The following is an 18,794-nucleotide window of genomic DNA, read 5'->3' as shown; positions in this document are numbered from 1 at the left end:
GGAATGTGGAATTTATGCCAACTAGGAATTTGAGAAAATGTGAAAGATTTTTGTAAGAGCTTGACCCCTAACCACACTAGAAGGAGGGTACTGGAAAAAAAAAAAAAATGTAGGCTTTTCAGTCCCAATGGTACCCCATACCATTGCTGGAGTCTAACAAAGTCAGAAAAAATGATCAACAAAAATAAACCAAGCTCATTTTCAGGTGCACAGGAAAATCTCAGAGTGATCAAGATATTCCTAAAATTAATTCTGTATTTCAAGAGGATAACTTCTTGCATTGGGAGAGGCACTTAACCCTTCCATGTCCTTCCCAGATAATTCCCCAGGCAGAACTGGGTGAGGTAGGCTGATAGTTCAACAAATCTAACTTAAATTTCCAATCTATGCACGCTGAATTTTAAGGTTAGCAGTGGACACGTAACAACACGCTGAACCGTTAAATACGGCGTACATATCCCTAATAAGTTCAAGTGAGTGGTGACGGGAAACAGGCAGTTTTAGGTCCCCACAGGTCCAGTGCTTGGCCTTGGCAACTCCTCCTACCTCCCCAGCCACACCAGTGGTGTCCAAGAAGCATGGCAGACTTACAGAACCTCAGCCGCCCTTGATTTTACCCGAACGGCATGAGACCCGATCTATTCTGAGGGAAGAACTAGAAACTAAACCCAAGAGACTGAGCTTGTATCTTACAATTCTTTAGGATCTAAAGAGGAAGTTCCCCTTTTGTCTATCTATTGCAAGACCAGTTTTTCAAAGATCAATAAGCCAGGCAGACCTACCCTCCAAGGGATACTGAAGACTTTACTGTGGACCTCATTAAGGCCTGTTGGTAGTACATGATCTGGAAGAGATGCGATTGTTAGAAGACATCCAACTTCTCACCTCGGAGGTCACCAACACGGACATTACATCCGGCTCCAAAACCAGAAGCCATTCATCCCACTCTAAGCCCGTCACCTCAGTGCCAAAAGGGCTCAGTCCACCCCCACCCAAGATAGGTGACCCCCAAATTCCAAGTCAGTGGCCTCCTTAACCCGCTCTGTGTTGGTCTGGCAAAGGCACCAGTTGGGGAAAAAAAAAAAAAAAAAGTGTCCCAAGGAGCGTTTGAATTAAGATACCGGGAAAGATGCTTGGCTTGCTGTCACATGCCTCTGGCTGACAGAAGCAGGGTGGTCACCACCACAGGGACCTGGTTCTACAGCTTTAGCACCAGCATGCCATCCCCCACCCCTTGACCACCCTGGTCCCCATTTGACTATCCCTTTACACTGCCCATCTCAATGGTCAGTGCTTCCCAGGGCTCAATCATAGGCCCTGGACAGAAAATTTTCCAACACAGGTAGTTCACCACTGTGGATAGCTTCTGGAAGGCCCTGTATTGTAAGAGAGAGGGCCAGGATACAGACGCTCTGCTTCGTTCACCCCACAGTCCTCTCTGGCCAACCCTCAGCTATGTGACTTCAAGGCGTGTTTCAAATCCTGAATCTCAGCCTCAGCCTCAGCCAGATCTTACAAAAGCTCCTTTGTCCTTCTGTGCTGTCCATTAATTTGAAAACAATTGTTTGAACATTACACATGGTTTTCATTTCATTACTGAGAGCAGAGCATTAGGCCAAAGTACATATAATTTGTTAGAAGATTTTAAACCAAACTTCACTGGAACCAGGAAACTAATTACCTCTTTCTTGACAGCAGTGATTGTTTGTTTCTGTAAAACAGAGAAACAAAGCCATTAAACCGAGGTCATTAAATCATTAAAGTTCAAATACCCATTTGAAAAATAAAAACCTTTCCCCAAGAGAAAACCGTCCACCCTATTCTATGCAAATACTGGAGAACAACCTTGAGGCCAGGGAAGGAATATCATTTTCCACTGTGATTTTATGCTGCTCTTCTAGAATCCAAGATGAATCAAGGGCTTAGTTTGGGGTTGGTGTCTTCTGTAGAGCCATTTTGGAAAGTGGGAGATAAAGAAGGGAATCCTCCCGTCTCCCTGTTAAGGGAGAAGGAGGAACTAGCAAGGACCGCGGCTGTGTTTCTTTTCTCGCAGGGAGAGTTCTGAATGAAAGGTGAGATCCATTCTCTCCATTCATAACAATCTGACCAACCACTGCAAGTTGGAATTTAAAAAAAAAAAAAAGATTCATTGCCCAAACTAAAGCACACAATTAACTCAGTGTCCGCTGCCAACTGAGCCCCAGAATTGAGCTGCAATGTGGGAAGATCATCCCCTCAATGAAGCTGCCAAGGCAAGCTCATGCTGGGCAAGGACTGAAAGGTGTCCTCTCTCCAGACTTTTTGAGGTAAGGCAGAGAAAGAATGACTCCAATAAGGCCTGCACACTTAGACTCCTACAAACTCCGGGGATCGTGCAAATCTGTCTCCAGCTGAAACACAGCATCTCCTACAACCCGAGAGGGACAGGCTGCCCTGGGGCCGCTTCTCTGCCCACGAGGATGGGTACAGTGGTCATTCCAGTCTTGGTCTTCCTACATTTGGTTGTGTCCGCGCCTGCTTAGTGCTCACTTCAAGCTGAACCCCTTCATTCCAGGATGCTCCAATCCACGCCACTGAACCAAACCAGACCTTCACTTGGAGTCAGTCCGTAGTCCGAGGTGGGCGCTACTTTTCCTCAGCCAGTTGGCAGAATCAGCACCGGTTCCTGAGCCCATTGACAAGGGATGGAGGAGGAAGTCATGTTCTCATCTCTACTTTCTAAACCAGCTGGGTTTCCCTTTGCTTCCCTGGACTGCTTTTAAGTAGTTGCACTTCACAGGAAATCTTTTTTCGCAATAGAGGAGCAGGGAAAGTTATCTCAGAAAAGGAAAGCTCAAGTTGGTGTCTGATTCTCGCACATCCTAACCTTCACAGCACCATGAAAATTTCAGTTAAATATTTGTGTGATTCTTTTTTTAACTATCACTATTAAGGACATAGAGACCATGGCTATCTTCCTTTGCATAACGTCTGATGCAAAGAGATGCTCAACAAATATCAAATAAATGATGACTTTAGCATGGTTGGAGGCCTAGAAAACCAAGAACTTTCTCTAAGCTTAATTGGATAGCTTCCACTCAAAAAATCTGAAAACAGCCACATCAATGTTTATAGCAGCTCAGTTCACAATAGCTAAACTATGGAACCAACCAGATGCCTTTCGACAGATGAATGGATAAATGTGGTATATATACACAGTGGAATATTACTCAGTCATAAAGAAGAATGAAATGATGGCATTTGCAGGTAAACGGATGGAGCTGGAGAATGTCATGCCAAGCAAAATAAGCCAAACCCAAAAAACCAAAGGTCAAATGTTTTCTCTGATAAGTGAATGCTGATCCATAATGGTGGGGGGTGGGTAGGGAAGAACGAAGGAACTTTGGATTGGGCAGAGAGAAGTGAGGGTAAGGGTAGGAATGATAGTGGAATGAGACTTATTACCCTATGTACATGTATGATTACACTACTAATGTGACTCAGCACCATGTACAGCCATAGGAATGAGAAGGTGTGCTCCATTTGGTACAATGTGTCAAAATGCATTCTACTGTCATGTATGACTAATTAGAACAAATTTAAAAATAAAAAAATTGAAAACAGTCCCCAAAATGATCTAAATATTTTAGCAACCGCACTTATCATATGCTTCCATTCTTTCTTCAATATAAGGCCCTACTTTAGAAGACATGAATTTCAGGTAGGAAAAGGGCCAGAGTGAACTAGCTATCAAATCTGATATAATCAGATCCTTCTCTTAGAGTCTTGCAGAAATGGATTACTCAGAGGAGTATCTAATGATCTGTGACCTCTGCTCAAAGGGCAGGCGGGACGTTTGCATGACTACTAGCAAATGCTGCAAAGCAATTTGTACAACTGGGTGTTCTGCTATAGCTCAGGAGAGGGAGAGTTTTTATACTGATGTCCTGGTGAGAAAAACAAAGGCTATCAGAGGTACTGGGGACTTCCTCAACATCTTCCGGTGGGCGATTGACTGGTTCAAACCCAGCTCTGCCCCTTGCAAAGCTGCGCGGTGATCTGTGAGAAACAATCATGGAGCCCGTGGACTCTCCAGCCGAGCCCGCTCTCTTCCCCGATTCCTTCTTTGCCCTGAAGCGGAGAATGTTGCAGAAGGAATGAGTGTCCCGTCATCTGACTTAAAATTAAAACAAAAAGAAGGCAGGAGCCCCAGCCACACGATGACACAGACACAGGAAACACTCTTTAATTAACACTAATGATAGTAAAGATCGATATCAGGCTGGCCACATGCTCCGCAGCCAGCGGCATAAACACCCTCCTCACAGAGCTGGATCCACCAGCTTCCCGGGCACGCACCTGGAGCTCAGGGCTCCGAGCAGACAGAGGCAGCAGGACAGAGCAGGTCGCCGTGCTCTTGCCAGCCTGAGCCACGTGCGCCCCCTCTCCTCCTCCACCTCTCCTGGTCTTCTTTTGGCCTCATGGATTTCTTTGCTTTTGGGGCCATTATCTCAGTCTTCAGATTTTTTTTTTTTTTTATCTTTTATTGACTTTATTTGCTTCTATTATCTCCTTAGGAATCTACTTTTGTGCTGTGGTTTGCTCTGTGTTTTTTGGTTTCCAGAACTACCAGCTGTCTTCTGGGAACCAGAATCTCTCTTACAGCTTGAGTAACTCTTATGCCACAGCCTGGGGGCCAGCAGGGTTTCAGATTTCAAATTTTTTCAGATGTTGGAATAGTTGCAGGTACATAATGAGCTATCTTGGGGATGGGACCCAAGTCTAAACACAAAATCCATTTGTGTCTTACATACATCTTGTACACTAGCCTGAAGGCAATTTTACACAATATATTTAATAATGTTGTGCAGAAACCGGGTACACAGGCGTGTGCCTGTAATCCCAGCGGTTTGGGAGGCTGAGGCAGGAGGATCGTGAGTTCAAAGCCAGCCTCAGCAACTCAATGAGACCCTGTCTCTAAATAAAATACACAAGGGACTGGGGATGTGGTTCAATGATTAAGTGCCCTTGGGTACAAAAACAATAAGTAATACTTTTGTGCAGAAACAAAGTTTTATGATATGAACTTTTCTATTTGAGTCATTGTGTTGGTGGCTTCGGATTTAGGAGCATTTCAGATTTTTGGTGAGGGATGCTTAACCTGTGACAGGTTTCGGTTGAACCTGAGGCTGCAGCGCCTCCACTTTAGACAGTCCATGTGAACCTTAGCTTCTATTTCTAACTTCAAAAATAGCTGTCAGCTTCCTACAGGTTGGCACACAGGTATCTCTGCCCTTGGGGAGAGGTCCTGGGACCATACGGGGGACTGGACTTTTCTAAAAGATGGAGAGACAATGTTATCTGTGAGATGAGGAATGGCTTGGGAAAGAGTTCTGGGATCAAAGATTAAAATTCTGGTTCTAACACTTATTGCCTCTGTCACCTCGGATAAGTTATTTAGCATCTGAGAGACCCTGATTTCTCATTTGCAGGAGGAAAAGTGAAGAAAAAAGGGAATTCAGTGAGATAATATGCACAGGTGACTGGCAAATTGCTAAGACTCAACCCGCAGGGGCTATTAATGAGGGTTCACATACTGCTGCCAATCACACACATGTATGGTGTGAGCCTCATTATAAGGTGAACACAGGAAGCTCAGGCAATGGTTGGGGCATTCTTATATTAAAAAGATTATCATTGTTTATCTGGAATTCAAATTTAACTGGGAAACCTCTGTTTTTACTTGTTAAATCTCGTAAGCCTACTCTCACTATTACTTAGTCAAAGGTCATAAGAAACATTATTTTAAAGTGAAGTTATTAAAAACGCACCCATCCACACCCAATTCTGTGCAATTCAAAGAAAACCACCTCGTGATGCAATAGGAAGATGCAAACACTTTTCCACCTGGAATTTCACACCAACACCCCTCATTTCTCAGAAGATGCCCCCCGCCCCCGCGGCGAGGCCCCTTCTTTACTCCTCGGGGAAGTGATACACTTTGCCACACTGAGAATCCACTCTGCTGGAGGAATCTTGGAGTGCCCTGCATTCCTGGAATTCTAACAACTTATTATTTTTCACTTGAGGAGTTTCCCAAATAGGGACACATCTAGACGTGTTTACACAGCTCTGTGGTCACAGCCAGGATGGAGGTTGTGACAACTGACACAGGGCAAGAGCGGGTCAGGGCCATGCCTGAGAGGCCCTGAGGCCCCTGTCAGATAGGAGCCAGGGAGCCCAGGGGAAGGACAAGCAAGGAACTTGGGAAGAAGCAGCCAGGCAGACATCTTGAAGAATCAAGGGCAAGAACCTGAGGAAGGGACAGCAGAGAGAGGGACAGAAGCTGCACACAGGGAAATCCAGAAAAGGAAGTCGTTAAGTAAAGCAGAGGAAAATGGAGGGACAGTTGTTCCAGAAGTGAGGATCCATCCTGCAAGCTACTTCCTGATCAGGTGGAGACAGAACTACTCACAATTTGCAGGGCTCAGTGCAAAATGAAAATGCACATCCCTCCTCCAGAAAAACAGAGGAACTTTAAGACAGTGACGGACATTAAATCACGCAAGGCCCTTCTGCATGGGGCCTTGGATGATGGATGGTACAGGTCACTGCCTGTGGAGTGGCCCTGGATGCAAGACTTAGGCCTGAGCTGGAAAAATTTGAAAGATCTAAATTGGAATCCTGGCTGGGCCATCTTGGGCAAAGGGCTAAACCTCTCTGTTTCAAGTTTTGTCATATGGAAAATGAAGCTGGCATCACCTCCCTTAATGGACTTAACGGAATCTAGCCAAGCTTGCAAAAGTCATACGATGGGCATTAGAAAGCAGCAGGCAGGATATGGATGGAGTGGGCTCTGGGGGGCCATCCGCTGAGGTTTGCATGCAGGCTTCACGGTTTCCGAGCTGCGTCCTTGGACGAGTTCTCTTCTCCAACAGGGATGCTCCGGCCTTCTTTTCCTCCGAGGGTGGGCATGCGCCTTCCCCAAGCCAGCAAGCCATCAGCAAACATCAGTCATCAGAGATGCTCTTTTTCCAATACTTACGGTCACAAAAGGGGCCACAAGAAGAAAGCAGTTTGTCCCCTACTGGTGTGAGCACGTGGGGGCTTTGCCCGTTGGGGGCTCCGGACGGAAGGCTCTGCAGTATTTAATATGTCTTCCCGTTACTCCAAGACCCCTGTGCACGCCTGCGTAACCCCCGCTGTGCTCAGCAGCTGGTTAGTAGACCAGGCAGAGAGGCTGAAACCGTTGTGTATTTCCCTCCCTTTCAACCAGAGTGGAGGTGTGAGGAGGTGTGAGGACAGAAGAGGAAACTGGCTAAGCGCAGCCTCCCTGGGGTCAAAGGTCGACAGGGTCCCATCAATCATCTCCTTCATAACACAGCGCCGGTTCTGGTAATCACGGTACTGTTTGTGAAGCCTGTCGATGACCTTTCTGGACACTTCACATAAATGATCCTGCCCAGGCCTCTGAGGAAGGAACTAGGGTTGTCCCCATGTCATAGGTGAGGGAACTGAGACTTGGAAAAGCTCCAGAGCTCGCCCAGGAGCACACAGGCAGGGTGGGGCAGCGCTGGCTCCTTCCAACTCACCTCATCTTCAGCACTCAGTGCTGCCCCGCATGGCTAGGTGACAGTGGTAACCCTGTCACAGCAACCTTCCTGGGGCGGAGGGTGGGGAGGAGGGGCCGGCCCTGGGCACGTCACTGCCCACAGCCAGGTCAGTGCCTGGCCTCCACTCAGGATTAGCACCATGGGGCCGAATCCCCTCTGAAATAAGGGGAAGTGAGGAGTTGTGCACCCCATTGCCTTAACGGAGGGGAGGCCCATGACCAGGTCCTCCCGGGGCTGGGCAGCCTTGCCAGCCAGAGGCCATCAGCCTGAGGCTCACGGGGGCCCTGGACACCTGCCAGCCTCGCTGCCTCCTTCTCAAGCTTGATGGGGGTTGCCTCTGTTTAAGGACAAGAAGTCTCTCTTCATTACTTTGCTCCTTCTCAGAAGCCACCTTTCTCCTCTAAAGAGCTCAGGCGCCATCACAAAATACAAAACCTCGGCCCTCCAAGAGCTGGTGGGGACTCTGCCCTCTCAGCCACCCTCTCCTCTCAGGGCAGGTAAACAGGGGGCACGGGGACACTGGGAGGTGGGCCTGCTGCCGGCACCAGCCCCAGGCCCTGCACAGCTGGGTCTGACGGACAGGCTCCCTGGTGGCCCAGGGAGGCGGAGGGGCCGGCTGGCGGGAGAAGTGGGTGCTTGTTCTTCTCACTACTCCACAGAGGCCGAGAGCACAGACAGGAGAAGGAGAGCTGGAGGGGGAGAGAGAGAGAGAGAGAGAGAGAGAGAGGAGTGAGCGCCAGGGGAGGCTGTGCAGCCTCACCCTCTGTGCTCTGGCTCTGGGCTCCAGGCATCGCCAGCAGCTAGCAGGAAATGGGTTGGAGAGCCAGCGGCTCCTTCCCTCCTGCCTGGCCTGGGAGGCTGAGGACGCCCCCTGAGGGGGTGCAGATGGCCCCGGGCCCTGATCCTCAGGAGTCGCCCGACCACAGCTCCCAGGGTGGAGCAGCTGGGCCCCTCAGGTGCCCTCCCCGCCGCCACCCACCCACGCTGGGCCTGTCACAGACACGTGCCCGTCCCCACCCATGTCGGAGCCTCCGCCCTCCCCCTCCTCCACAGGAAAGAGGTTTCCAGAGCAGCCCGATATCCACACAGAGAAGGCAAAGCCTCCGCCTTCTGCATTTCACTGGGTGATTCTGTTTCCATGGCAACCGAGCGACAAGGCCCCAGCAGTGAGCTGCTGTCTCGCGAGGGGAACCCGCAAGGCTGCCGTGGGAACGGCCAGCTGGAGGAAGGCTGGCAGGGCCGCAGGGGTATCAGAGAAGGGTCACCGGGACTTGCAGACCAGGGTCCTAAGACTCCCCTGGTGACACTCTCCTGCAGCTGCCCCGCCACACTCTCCTGGGCCCTCCGCCTGCCCTCCCGCTTCTGCCTTGATCCTCTCCCAGCACCTCCCGCCAGGCCGGCCCTGTGCTCTGAGGCACAAGCCTGCCGATGGCGCTGCTCTTGCTGCCCAGGGACAGCCTGGACAGAAAGCCACGAAGCCGTCCAAGACAGGTTTAAACGGGTTTGGGCTGGCTTGCGGAGGTCACTGGCTCCCGCCTGGGGGTCCTGACTCCCTCCCCAGGTACCCTGGGCCGGTCGAGAGGCAGTGTTGGTTGTCAGGACCCGGCATTGGGGTTCGGTAGAGGGATGGAGGTGCTGGAATCCCGTTCTCAGAGGCTGGAGATGCTGCTAAACATCCCCCACTGTACAGAACTGCCCCAAGGAATTATCTGGCCCAAAAGGTCAACGGTGACATCGTTTCAACAGGACACAACTATGCTTCTTTAAATTTAAAAAAAAAAAAAAAAATTATAGGAAATTGGCCATCCATTATGTCAGAAAGGGTCTTTTTAAAATAAAAAGTTGAGGTCCTTTGGAAGATTCCCCACTAGGATAGGAAAGAAATTGTGACATTCTAGTTCCCGGCATGCGGACCTTAAGGTTTAAATCCACAAGGGATTTAAGGGGTTTGAGCCAGGGATCTATAGATTTCTTGGGGTCACAAAACAGAAAGTGTGTGTGGAAAATGTCTGTGCATCTTCAGGCAGGGTTGTTCATAATTCTCAGTAGATTTTCAAAAGGGAAAGTAACTCACAAAAGATGGAAAACCAGTCATCTAGTTGCCACCTGCTCTGACCCATACTCTGCACCCTCTCCTCTCTCCAAGTGTCACCTCCATTTACCCAGGACCCTGGCCACACCTCCCCTCTCCCTGGACCCTGATCCACAGAGACATGAGTCTCAAAGGGAAGATAGCACTGCCCCAACAGGTAGGAATGGACGTGTGGACACCTTCCCTGCCTCAGAACTGGCCTCGGCCCCACCCACAATGCAGCAGACACGTACCTGGTTTACCTTGACTTCATTCGGATTGGTCACTCGGTCCAGGCCATAGTCCAGCACGTTGTTCATTCCTGGCTGAATGGAATAAAAACAAGGAAAGGATCACTACAGGAAGTCCCCCGTTCCTAATTAAGTTAGGGTCTTGACCAAGCTACCAACTGTGAGGCTGAGCTGAGAGGGGCTTGTGGCAAAGTGCAGGGGAGACACGTGGGTGTGTGAAGCCTTCGGGTGGCTAGAGAGCCTCGGGCAGCTCTTCTGCCACCTCAGCACCCCCAGAGCCCAAGGGAGAGGAAGGAAGAACGGATGGGCCAGTGGGTGGGCGGATGGATGGGTCAACAGAAGAAGGGGGGTGTGGGTGGATGGACAGGTGGACAGATGGATGGCATCTCTAGCACCATAGTGGAATGAATGGGTAGATGGATGGATAGGTAACGATCTTTGGTCAATAGGTAACGATCAAGCCCAGTCAGAGTTCGCTGCGATCAATACGCGAACTCCTGACTGCTTCCACACACTACTTTCCGTCTCCGGCAGGGAAGAGCAGTAACGCAGCCCTGCTTTACGAGGCTCCTGGCTTCAGTCGGGCACCTCTGGGTTCTGATCCTAGTTCTGCTGCTTCCCAGCTGTGCCAAAAATCTTGGAACCCACTTCTCTCTGCACTCACTGATCCATCTGAGACAGAGGGGATGCCTCCTACCTGGAAGGTTCTCAGGAGGATTTAACAAGGTGGGATGTGACACTGTCAGTAGAGGGCTACTGTCACTGATCAAGGGACTGTATTCGTTTTAAGATCCTGTATGTAAAGATGTGGCCCAAAGCTGGATCTGCCATCCTTGCCAGCTCCCTTTTCCACCAGGTAACCCAACTACACAGCCTGTCTCACTTGGCCTCTCTCATCTCCTTGAGGTCAGCAATCCAGGTCTTCGCTTCAATGCAGGTTTGGGGCCAGGCACCCACCAAGTACTCAGCACATGTTGTCAACCAAGCTGACTACACTGAAGGAGAGGGTTGGGAAGCAACTGAGCTTTTCCTCCATCAGATTCAGCCTCCTCTGAGATCAAGAACACCCTTAGCTTGGGGTAGGGTTGCCAGGTTAAAACCTAGGATGCCCAGTTAATTTCAAACGAACTGCAAATGATTGAAGTCCCCTTCTTTTTATACTTATTGTATATCTATACCGAAAACAGCAAATAGATCTTCCTAGAAATACGTTTTGATGTAAAATATATTTTATATAAAATTAGGTGCTATTTATCTGAAATTCAAATTTAATCATACACCCTGTGATTAATTGGCTAAATCTGGTGGTCCAGCCTCGCAGGCTACCATGGAGGCAAATGCTGGGCCAACAGCCTAGGCAAGAGAGAGAGAGAGAGGGAGAGAGGGAGAGAGAGAGAGGAAACGGTGGGGAGAAGGGCAGGGAAGGGAACTCTTGCCCTAGCTGTAACCTGGGGACCTCCATCCACAACAATCGTGAGGCCCTTCCTCTGTGCTGGACGCTGTATCCAGCCCTGAGGAGCCGGGGAGTGGACATGAGATCCCTGGTTTGGGGGCATCTGCAGAGGTAGCTCAAGCCACTTCCAGTCCTGGAAGTCACACAGTAATTAATCACCCAAAAAAAAAAAAAAACAAATCGCAGTTGTGACAAGTGGCCCAAAGGGACAATACAGAGGCATAAAGCGGCCCTCACTAGCGGGGAAGGGGAGAGGGGAGTGTGGCCATCAGAACACCTTGAAATGGGTCCTAAGAATCGCCCCCCTCATCTGCTATGAGGGTGCCTCGAGGGCCTGGACGGGGCAGCCAGGAACTGTCAGACCTGCCACCACCTCCGGACTCTCTTACGCCGCCAGCCTATCCAGGTCCAGTCCCCTCAGCTTCCCTCGCCCGTTCCACCAGACATCCAGACGCTTTCCTCTGGCTGTCCTGCCGCCCCAGCTCCTGCCCCTTCTTAGCCTCTCCTGGGCAGCAGCCTCCCTTGTCTCACTTGTTCCTGCGGCGGTCCCACCCAGCACCTTGCTTTCAGACGCCCCCGGGGGCTGCCTTTCTGCCTTTGCTGGTGTGGGAGACGCTGAGCCTCGTTCATTTGCTCGCTCCGTTCACTCAATCGTTCACTCACTCACTCACTCGTTCTTCAGGGAACCGTCTTTGGTCCACCGTGATGGTCACCAGAACTGCTGGTGCAGCTTCTGGGAGAGTCAGTGACAATACGTCAGAGCTGACTCTCAGTATCAAGAAATAAGGGCAACCCATAAGCCCCTGCAGTATGCTGCCTGCAGACAAGGAGGCACACAGATGCCTTCCGCCTGGGTGCGACGTGCACAGAGGTCCCTGGAGATGTGTAAGCCTCCCCCACTTTAACCTGTGAACACCAGGGTTTGCCACCCCAGCTACATCCCTTGGGCATGAACAAAAGAGGCAATTTGCTAAATGCCTGGGGATCAAGTTCAGGGAGGGACTTTTGCATTTGCAGCAACTGCTTCTGAGCATCCGAGTTGATGTGTGCTGCTTGGTGACCCTCCACCATGTCACTCTTGGCCCTTCTCTGGTATTCCTCTCCTTCACTGGTCATCACTCTCCTTCCTAAAGCATTTTGATGCACGGAGAGAAAAGCCAAATTATTAAAATAAACAAAATAAAACAAGGGATGAAACTGGAAAAGGGAGAGAGTTTTAGGTTCAAGGGTTAGAGAAGTCTGCTGCAAGCTCATCTTGCCTTGAACGTCACTCCCACGGAGAGGTGTTCCCTAACCCCGATCTGCTGCAGGGCCCCTGCCTCCCACGAGCTGCCGGGGCGTTCTGTACATTACTCACTCATTTATATAATAGTTTTAGTCTTTGTCTCTCTGCCAGACTGTAATAAGTTCCTCGAGGTCATGGGCCATGTCTCTCCTGGCTCACAATCCAAATATCCCCATCGCCTAGTAAGCATCTGGCATAGGCTGGACGTTCACAAAGGACGTGTTGCTTTTTCAAAGATAAGGACCAGAGTATATGGAGTGTTCCATACTGTTTTTATAGTACAACATGATCTGTCAGATCATGTTTGCAGGTCACTGAAGGGCCTTTGAAAATGTCATGTGAGTGGCTTCATAAAGTTCCATCACCATCATGATGTTGGAAATGCCTCGATTTATTTTGCATTTCCCCTCATGGGGTATTCAACCCAACCTCATTGGGAAATGGAGGGCAGACATCCCCTTTTCTGGCAGGCAAGTGTCTGGGTATGTGGTTGAAACAAGGGCCAGTTCACCTGAGACTCACATAGGTGGCTACTTGATTTAGGGCATACACCACCAGAAAGAAGCCTCTGTCCACAAGCCAGTCCTGAGTGACAGACGAGCCTCAAGACACACGGGTGGCATGGCAAAGATGTCGGGGGAGGCCCTCCAAATGACTGGTTGCAAGAACGTTTTCTCTCTGTGTGCATTTAGAACACTAGCTGCATCGCATCGTGTTCATCTCTATCCTTTGCTCTATCCGAGTGAAAAACAAAAGAGGAACATCATTTTCCTTTACGCGAGGAGGCTGACTCATGGGTGGTGTTTGGGCTCCGAACAGGAATTGGGATCAGACTTAACTACCATCTCCCAGGTCTGATGGTGGCCTCTGCCAACGATGCTATTCCTGATGGAGCATCGACAGACCTTCCTCCCCCTTCCCTTAACTCAATCACCACTTGCTGTGCCTCCTTGGCTCTTGGGTCTCCTCTCTAGAAGAGGGCTACCCACCTGTGTGACAGCAACTAGGAGTTTGAGGTCCTTGAGCGGAGAGAGAAGGGCACAGACAGTAGCAGCCTGTAGGGCTTTGCCATCCCACAGACGTGGATTCACAACCCAGCCCTGAGCAGACTGAACGAAGCCTTGACTTCATCTGAGTAATGGGGTGATGATACTCCCGCTCCACAGCATGGTGGCCAGTTGTGAATGAGAAAACCTGTGACGACAGCTGCATGCGTGTACACAGCAGGTGCTCAATGGCTTTGCTGTCATCTGCCCAGCACCTCACTCCTTCCCTGGCACAGAGGTGGGGCCCAGTGAGGGTTTCACAGATTCATGAACAAGTGGCCGCGTCACACTCTTCAACAGGTGGCTATGGTCAGTCCGCAGAAAGCCTGCTCAACATCCACAGAGCCAGATGCTTAGTCTGCTGTGACTGGCTTTTGTCCCACTGAACTGATGCTCGTTTGGGTCTCCTGGAGACAGTCTTGACAGACTCTAGGCTCCCCGGCTCCCTGGGCTTGTCAGACAGATTGCTCTGCTCTGGACTGAGATGCTCCTCAGACTAAAACTGTCTACTCCACGCAAGCCATTGAGGAGGCGGAGCCGAGGAGGGCAGGCCCGAGGCACTGTGGCCACATCTTTGACGACTCGCCCAGCTTCAGCCAGCGGGCAGCGGCACTGAGGGAGATCAGCTGTGAAGAGCAGCTTTGCACCGGGGTGTTTTAGGACTGCTCCAAGGACCTCAGAGTCACACTCCAAACTCGGTCCGTCGAAGAGAAACCAGGCCGGGTGTGGTGGTGCACACCTGTAATCCCAGCAGCTCGGGAGGCTGAGGCAAGAGGATCACAAGTTCAAAGCCAGCCATACCAATTGAGCAAGGCTGTAAGCAACTTAGTGAAACCCTGTCTCCAAACAAAATCCAAAAAAAAAAAAAATAGGGCTGGGGATGTGGCTCAGTGGTTAAGCACTTCTGGATTCCATCCTTGGTACCAATGATAATAAGAAGAAGGAGGAGGAGGAGGAGGAGGTGGAGGAGGTGGAGGAAGAGGAGGAGGAGAGGAAGAGGAAGAAGGAGGAGGAGGAAGAAGAGGAAAGAAAAGAAGCAGGCAAATGGATGAAATTGGAGAATATCATGCTAAGTGAGATAAGCCAATCTCAAAAATCCAAAGGACGAATGATCTCGCTGATAAGCAGATGAGGACATATAATGGGGGGTGGGAGGGGTTAGCGTTAGGGTTAGGGTTAGGTTTAGGGTTAGGGTTAAGGAGAGGGACAAGAATGGAGGAAGGAAGGACTGTATAGAGGGAAAAGAGGGGTGGGAGGGGTGGGGGGAAGGGAAAAATAACAGAATGAATCAAACAACATTACCCTATGTAAATTTATGATTACACAAATGGTATGCCTTGACTCCACGTACAAACAGAGAAACAACATGTATCCCATTTGTTTACAATAAAAAAAAAGGAAGAGAAGAAGAGGAAGGGGAAGAAGGAAGGGGAAGAAGAAGAGGAGGAGGAGGAGGAGGAAGAAGAAAAGAAGAAGAACAACAAGAACAAGAAACCGGGCACATGTGAACCCCGGAAATTATGCTTCTTGGAGCAGCAGAAACTCAGGCAGTATTCCCATGACCAAGGAGGTTACAAAACACCAAAATACACAAAAATAGCATGTGACATTGTCATGAGAGGCAGAGGGGCATCCAGACCAAGAGGGAGGATCCGCTGTCAGCTGTGCGGGTTCCGAGCCTCTGGCATTCATGAGCTGTGTAGCTAGGGGAAAATTAGCAACCCCCCTGAGCCTCAGCCCGTTTCTCAGTAGGATGGGAAAGAAAACTGCCTTCCACACATGGTGGCAAGGATTAAAGCAGAGAGTGAACGCACACACTTAGCACAGCACCCAGCTCAGTTCAGATCAGGGCTGATGATGACATCAATGACAACGACAACTGTGGTGAGGGTGGTGGTGGAGAAAGAGGGGGAACCGAGGAAGGTAAGTGGGGACAGTCGGCAAGGTAGTAGAAATGGGGGAGGGGTGGGGCGGTTATATAGACGTGCCACATATTTATGTCATATTTATGTTCTTCTGGGTCATGTTGCAAAGAACCACTCAGCTCAGCCACTTGCCTGACGGAGGTTGAGGGCTTACTCCAGGAGAATTGGTGAGAAACTACGTGATCTATTATTCACTTGGTTTCCCATAGACTTTTTGGATGTAGACACAGGGGAGAAGAGGGATCATGGGCAGGTTACATGCACTGCCAGGCTGTCGCTTTGCAAGAAATACAGACATTAGCAATCTTACATCATGGAGTCACTGCATGTACAACAGAAACCATTCTCCACCCTGCAAGGAGCCGGGCTCCCTCCTCCAGGTGCCGCTGGACATGGGGGCACCTTGGCAAGCTAAGGCACATCTGCCATTGCAGTTCCTACAACAATCGCACTCCTAAGCCACCCATGAGGAGGCATGTCCTTGGTGTCTTGGTCTCCAGAACCCTGTGCTCACCCAGTCCCCAGGGGCCTGTGCCAGCCATCTGCAAACTGGTTCCCTAGAGAAGGTCCCCCAAACAAAGCAAAACCAAACCCCTGGGTAAACCCCAGGAATTTAAGTTCAGCAACACAACAGCCAAACCCATACCCCTACAGACAGAGCACCTTAAAGGAAAGAGGTTTTAAATGTAGAAAAAAAAATTTAAGCAAAACATCTAAAATATGATGATGTTGATGTTAAAAAAAAAAAAAAAATCCATAACCTTTGACACCATGCCTGACCCAAGTCACTCTGCAGTTCTAAAACCTCCTGATACCCAGCGGCAGGCCAGGAAACTGACAGGGGAGGAGGGAGAATGTCTGTTCTGAGCTCTTGACTTTCCAGAATCCCTTTCACATTTCCCACCCAGAAGAAGCACCTGAGCTTGACCCAGGAGGGCACGAGGCACCAGAACTAACCCCAGCAGGTGACAGTCAGAGGCTGCTCTTTCTGCCTGGGGGTGAGGCTACCATTTCCCAGTTACAGGAGTTATGGACAGTTTGTTTCTGTGGGTCACTGGAAGTCCCAAGCCAGGAAAGCAAAGTGCTCCAGCCATGACAGACTTAGCACACCCTGACTGCTCCTCTTCTCCCATCTCAGCTGCTGGGGCCTGGATCTAAGGCAGGAGGAGAGGGAGCTGAGACACCCAGGACAGCATTGGCTGTGCAGTTTCCAGTCTCGGAGAATTTTAGATTTCTGCTTTGGGACTTAGGTTCTAAGTTTCTCTTCTCCTATTCCTTCTCCAGGGTATGGTACCCTAAACAAAAAAAGAAAATTCCCCAGCCCTCGCAAGAGACACATTCATTCAAGTCCCTTGCTACCTAACACCCTGCCCCCCCCCCCCGACAGAGGCCATGTCTTCTTCGAGCCGAGTGGCACCTGGAGGCTCACCCAACTCTGAGCAGCTCCTCCTGGTGACCCAATTCCCAACCCACGGTAGGGAGGAGCATGATGAGAGCAGGGAGAGGGTGGGGCCCCTGGCAGGAGACGGGGACCGGTACTCACGGGGCATCGGTGCACCAGCCAGTAGGCCTTCTCCTGGCAATCCAGCGCATACCTGTCTGCCTTGTTCCTTTCCTTTCCAGCCCTGGAAAACCAGAAGCCAAGTTTAAGGCCAGTAATACTTTACATCTTATAGTCCGTGATGTTCCATGTACTTGATGTCCTGGTCTGCTGACCTGATCTGTGCAAATAAGTCACATGTGCCACAATGACAATAAACATAGTAAACACTAATCTCACACTCGGCATTCGAACCACTTTTACACGTATGAACTCATCCGATTCTGGTTGATACTCTCAGTGACTTTTTCTGGCTTCATAATGCAAGGAACTGAAGGAAAGAAGAGTCGAACGGCCAACCAGGACCAGCCCGTCAGCACGTAACCGAAGTGGGACTTGAACCCAGAGTCAGGTCCAGGTCCAGCTCCCCCGACGGCACTGGCCTGGAATCAGAGGGACCTTGTCGCTATAACCAGCCCGAGAATCAAATGGGCTTCACACAAGCATCTGGGCTGCCAGGGACCCCCTGGCGTCTTACAGGGTCCCTGCTTTGGTAAAGAATATGGTCACCATCTGGACAAGCTGGCAGCAACCAATGCCAGGGCTCATGGTGGGGAAAGGCTGGCCTGGCAGAGTCCTGTTTCCTCCCGACTGGTCTGTTCTTTTTGATCACTCAGAAGAACTCAGGCTTTTGCTGAACTCAGCTTGGGATTGGGAAAGGCTAGTCATTTCCCTCTTCTCTCTCAGTCCCCTCCTTTCCCATTGCGGATAGGTAGCCGGCTGGGCTTTCCTCCGTCAGGAGCAAAGGAGCTCTCTTTAGCGCGCCGGGGGCCCTACCCGCTCCCATTTCCGCAGTGAGCTGCGCTCACATCCATTACTGCTTGTTTTCCAGGCGACGTGAGATGACGCATGTGCCCTCTCCACGTCGGAGCCTGCAGATTTATTTCCCTGTGAATTTGCTGTGCGCAACACAATAACATCCAGAGATCCAGATGGGTGAGCAGCGCCATTCCAGCGGGCTGTTTTGCCAACCTCTTCTGGAAATTAATTATAAACAGTGTCTCTCCCACTTCCCCTTGACAACCTAACTAGATTTTCTACCAGGTTAACTAGCTCGTGTCCTTGGGAGGATGGCCCCAAACAGCCTGCGGCACTGTGGGGTTTCCGTGATGCTGGACGGCTCTAGAAACAGTCAGTCTCTGACTTACACTCTGGCTTTGCTCATCTGCTTTTCTGTGATTGATATTAATGGAAGAGCGTGGAGATAGATGGAGTCCAAGGGAGGCAGCAAACTAGGAATGATTTCAGTTGGTCACATTAGGATTTTTCTTTAGCAACAGCATTTTGCCTCATTGTTCATTCGCTCGTGTATGTATTTGTTGATCTTCCACCATGTACCCAGCTCTGGGAGAATGCTGTTGAGCCAGACAAAGTCTCAGCTTTTGAGTAGCTTTTGGTCTAAAGATTACACAAAGGGTAAAGAAATAGAAACAGGGTTGCAAACTACATGATATACTACAAGGAAACATTTGGGTAATACAGTGTAGAATCAGGGTGGTCTCTGTGGTGATTTTTAAATATGTGTACAATTTTTGATACTCCTTTCAAAGACAAAAGCATCTAAGTCCCTT

At 49.9% G+C, this 18,794-nt stretch overlaps 1 protein-coding gene across 2 annotated transcripts in view; it reads right to left on the bottom strand.

Annotated features, from left to right (window-relative positions):
- The window catches only part of RGS9 (regulator of G protein signaling 9), a 69,204-nt gene that overhangs the window by 27,021 nt on the left and 23,389 nt on the right, over positions 1-18,794 (bottom strand). The window contains exons 8-11 of one of the 2 annotated variants that reach the window (XM_079131979.1): positions 17,167-17,248; positions 9,918-9,989; positions 1,682-1,711; positions 783-844 (exon numbers count right to left, since the gene is read on the bottom strand). In XM_079131979.1, coding sequence (XP_078988105.1) covers positions 783-844; positions 1,682-1,711; positions 9,918-9,989; positions 17,167-17,248 — 246 coding nt within the window. The remainder of the gene's footprint in view (positions 1-782; positions 845-1,681; positions 1,712-9,917; positions 9,990-17,166; positions 17,249-18,794) is intronic. The other variant, XM_079131978.1, reaches the window with a different exon arrangement.

Source organism: Sciurus vulgaris, assembly GCF_902686455.1.
Source record: "Sciurus vulgaris genome assembly, chromosome: 3".
NCBI lineage: Eukaryota > Metazoa > Chordata > Mammalia > Rodentia > Sciuridae > Sciurus > Sciurus vulgaris.
The sequence above is the reverse complement of the archived record's forward strand: the minus strand, read 5'-3'. Positions and strand labels throughout refer to the sequence as shown.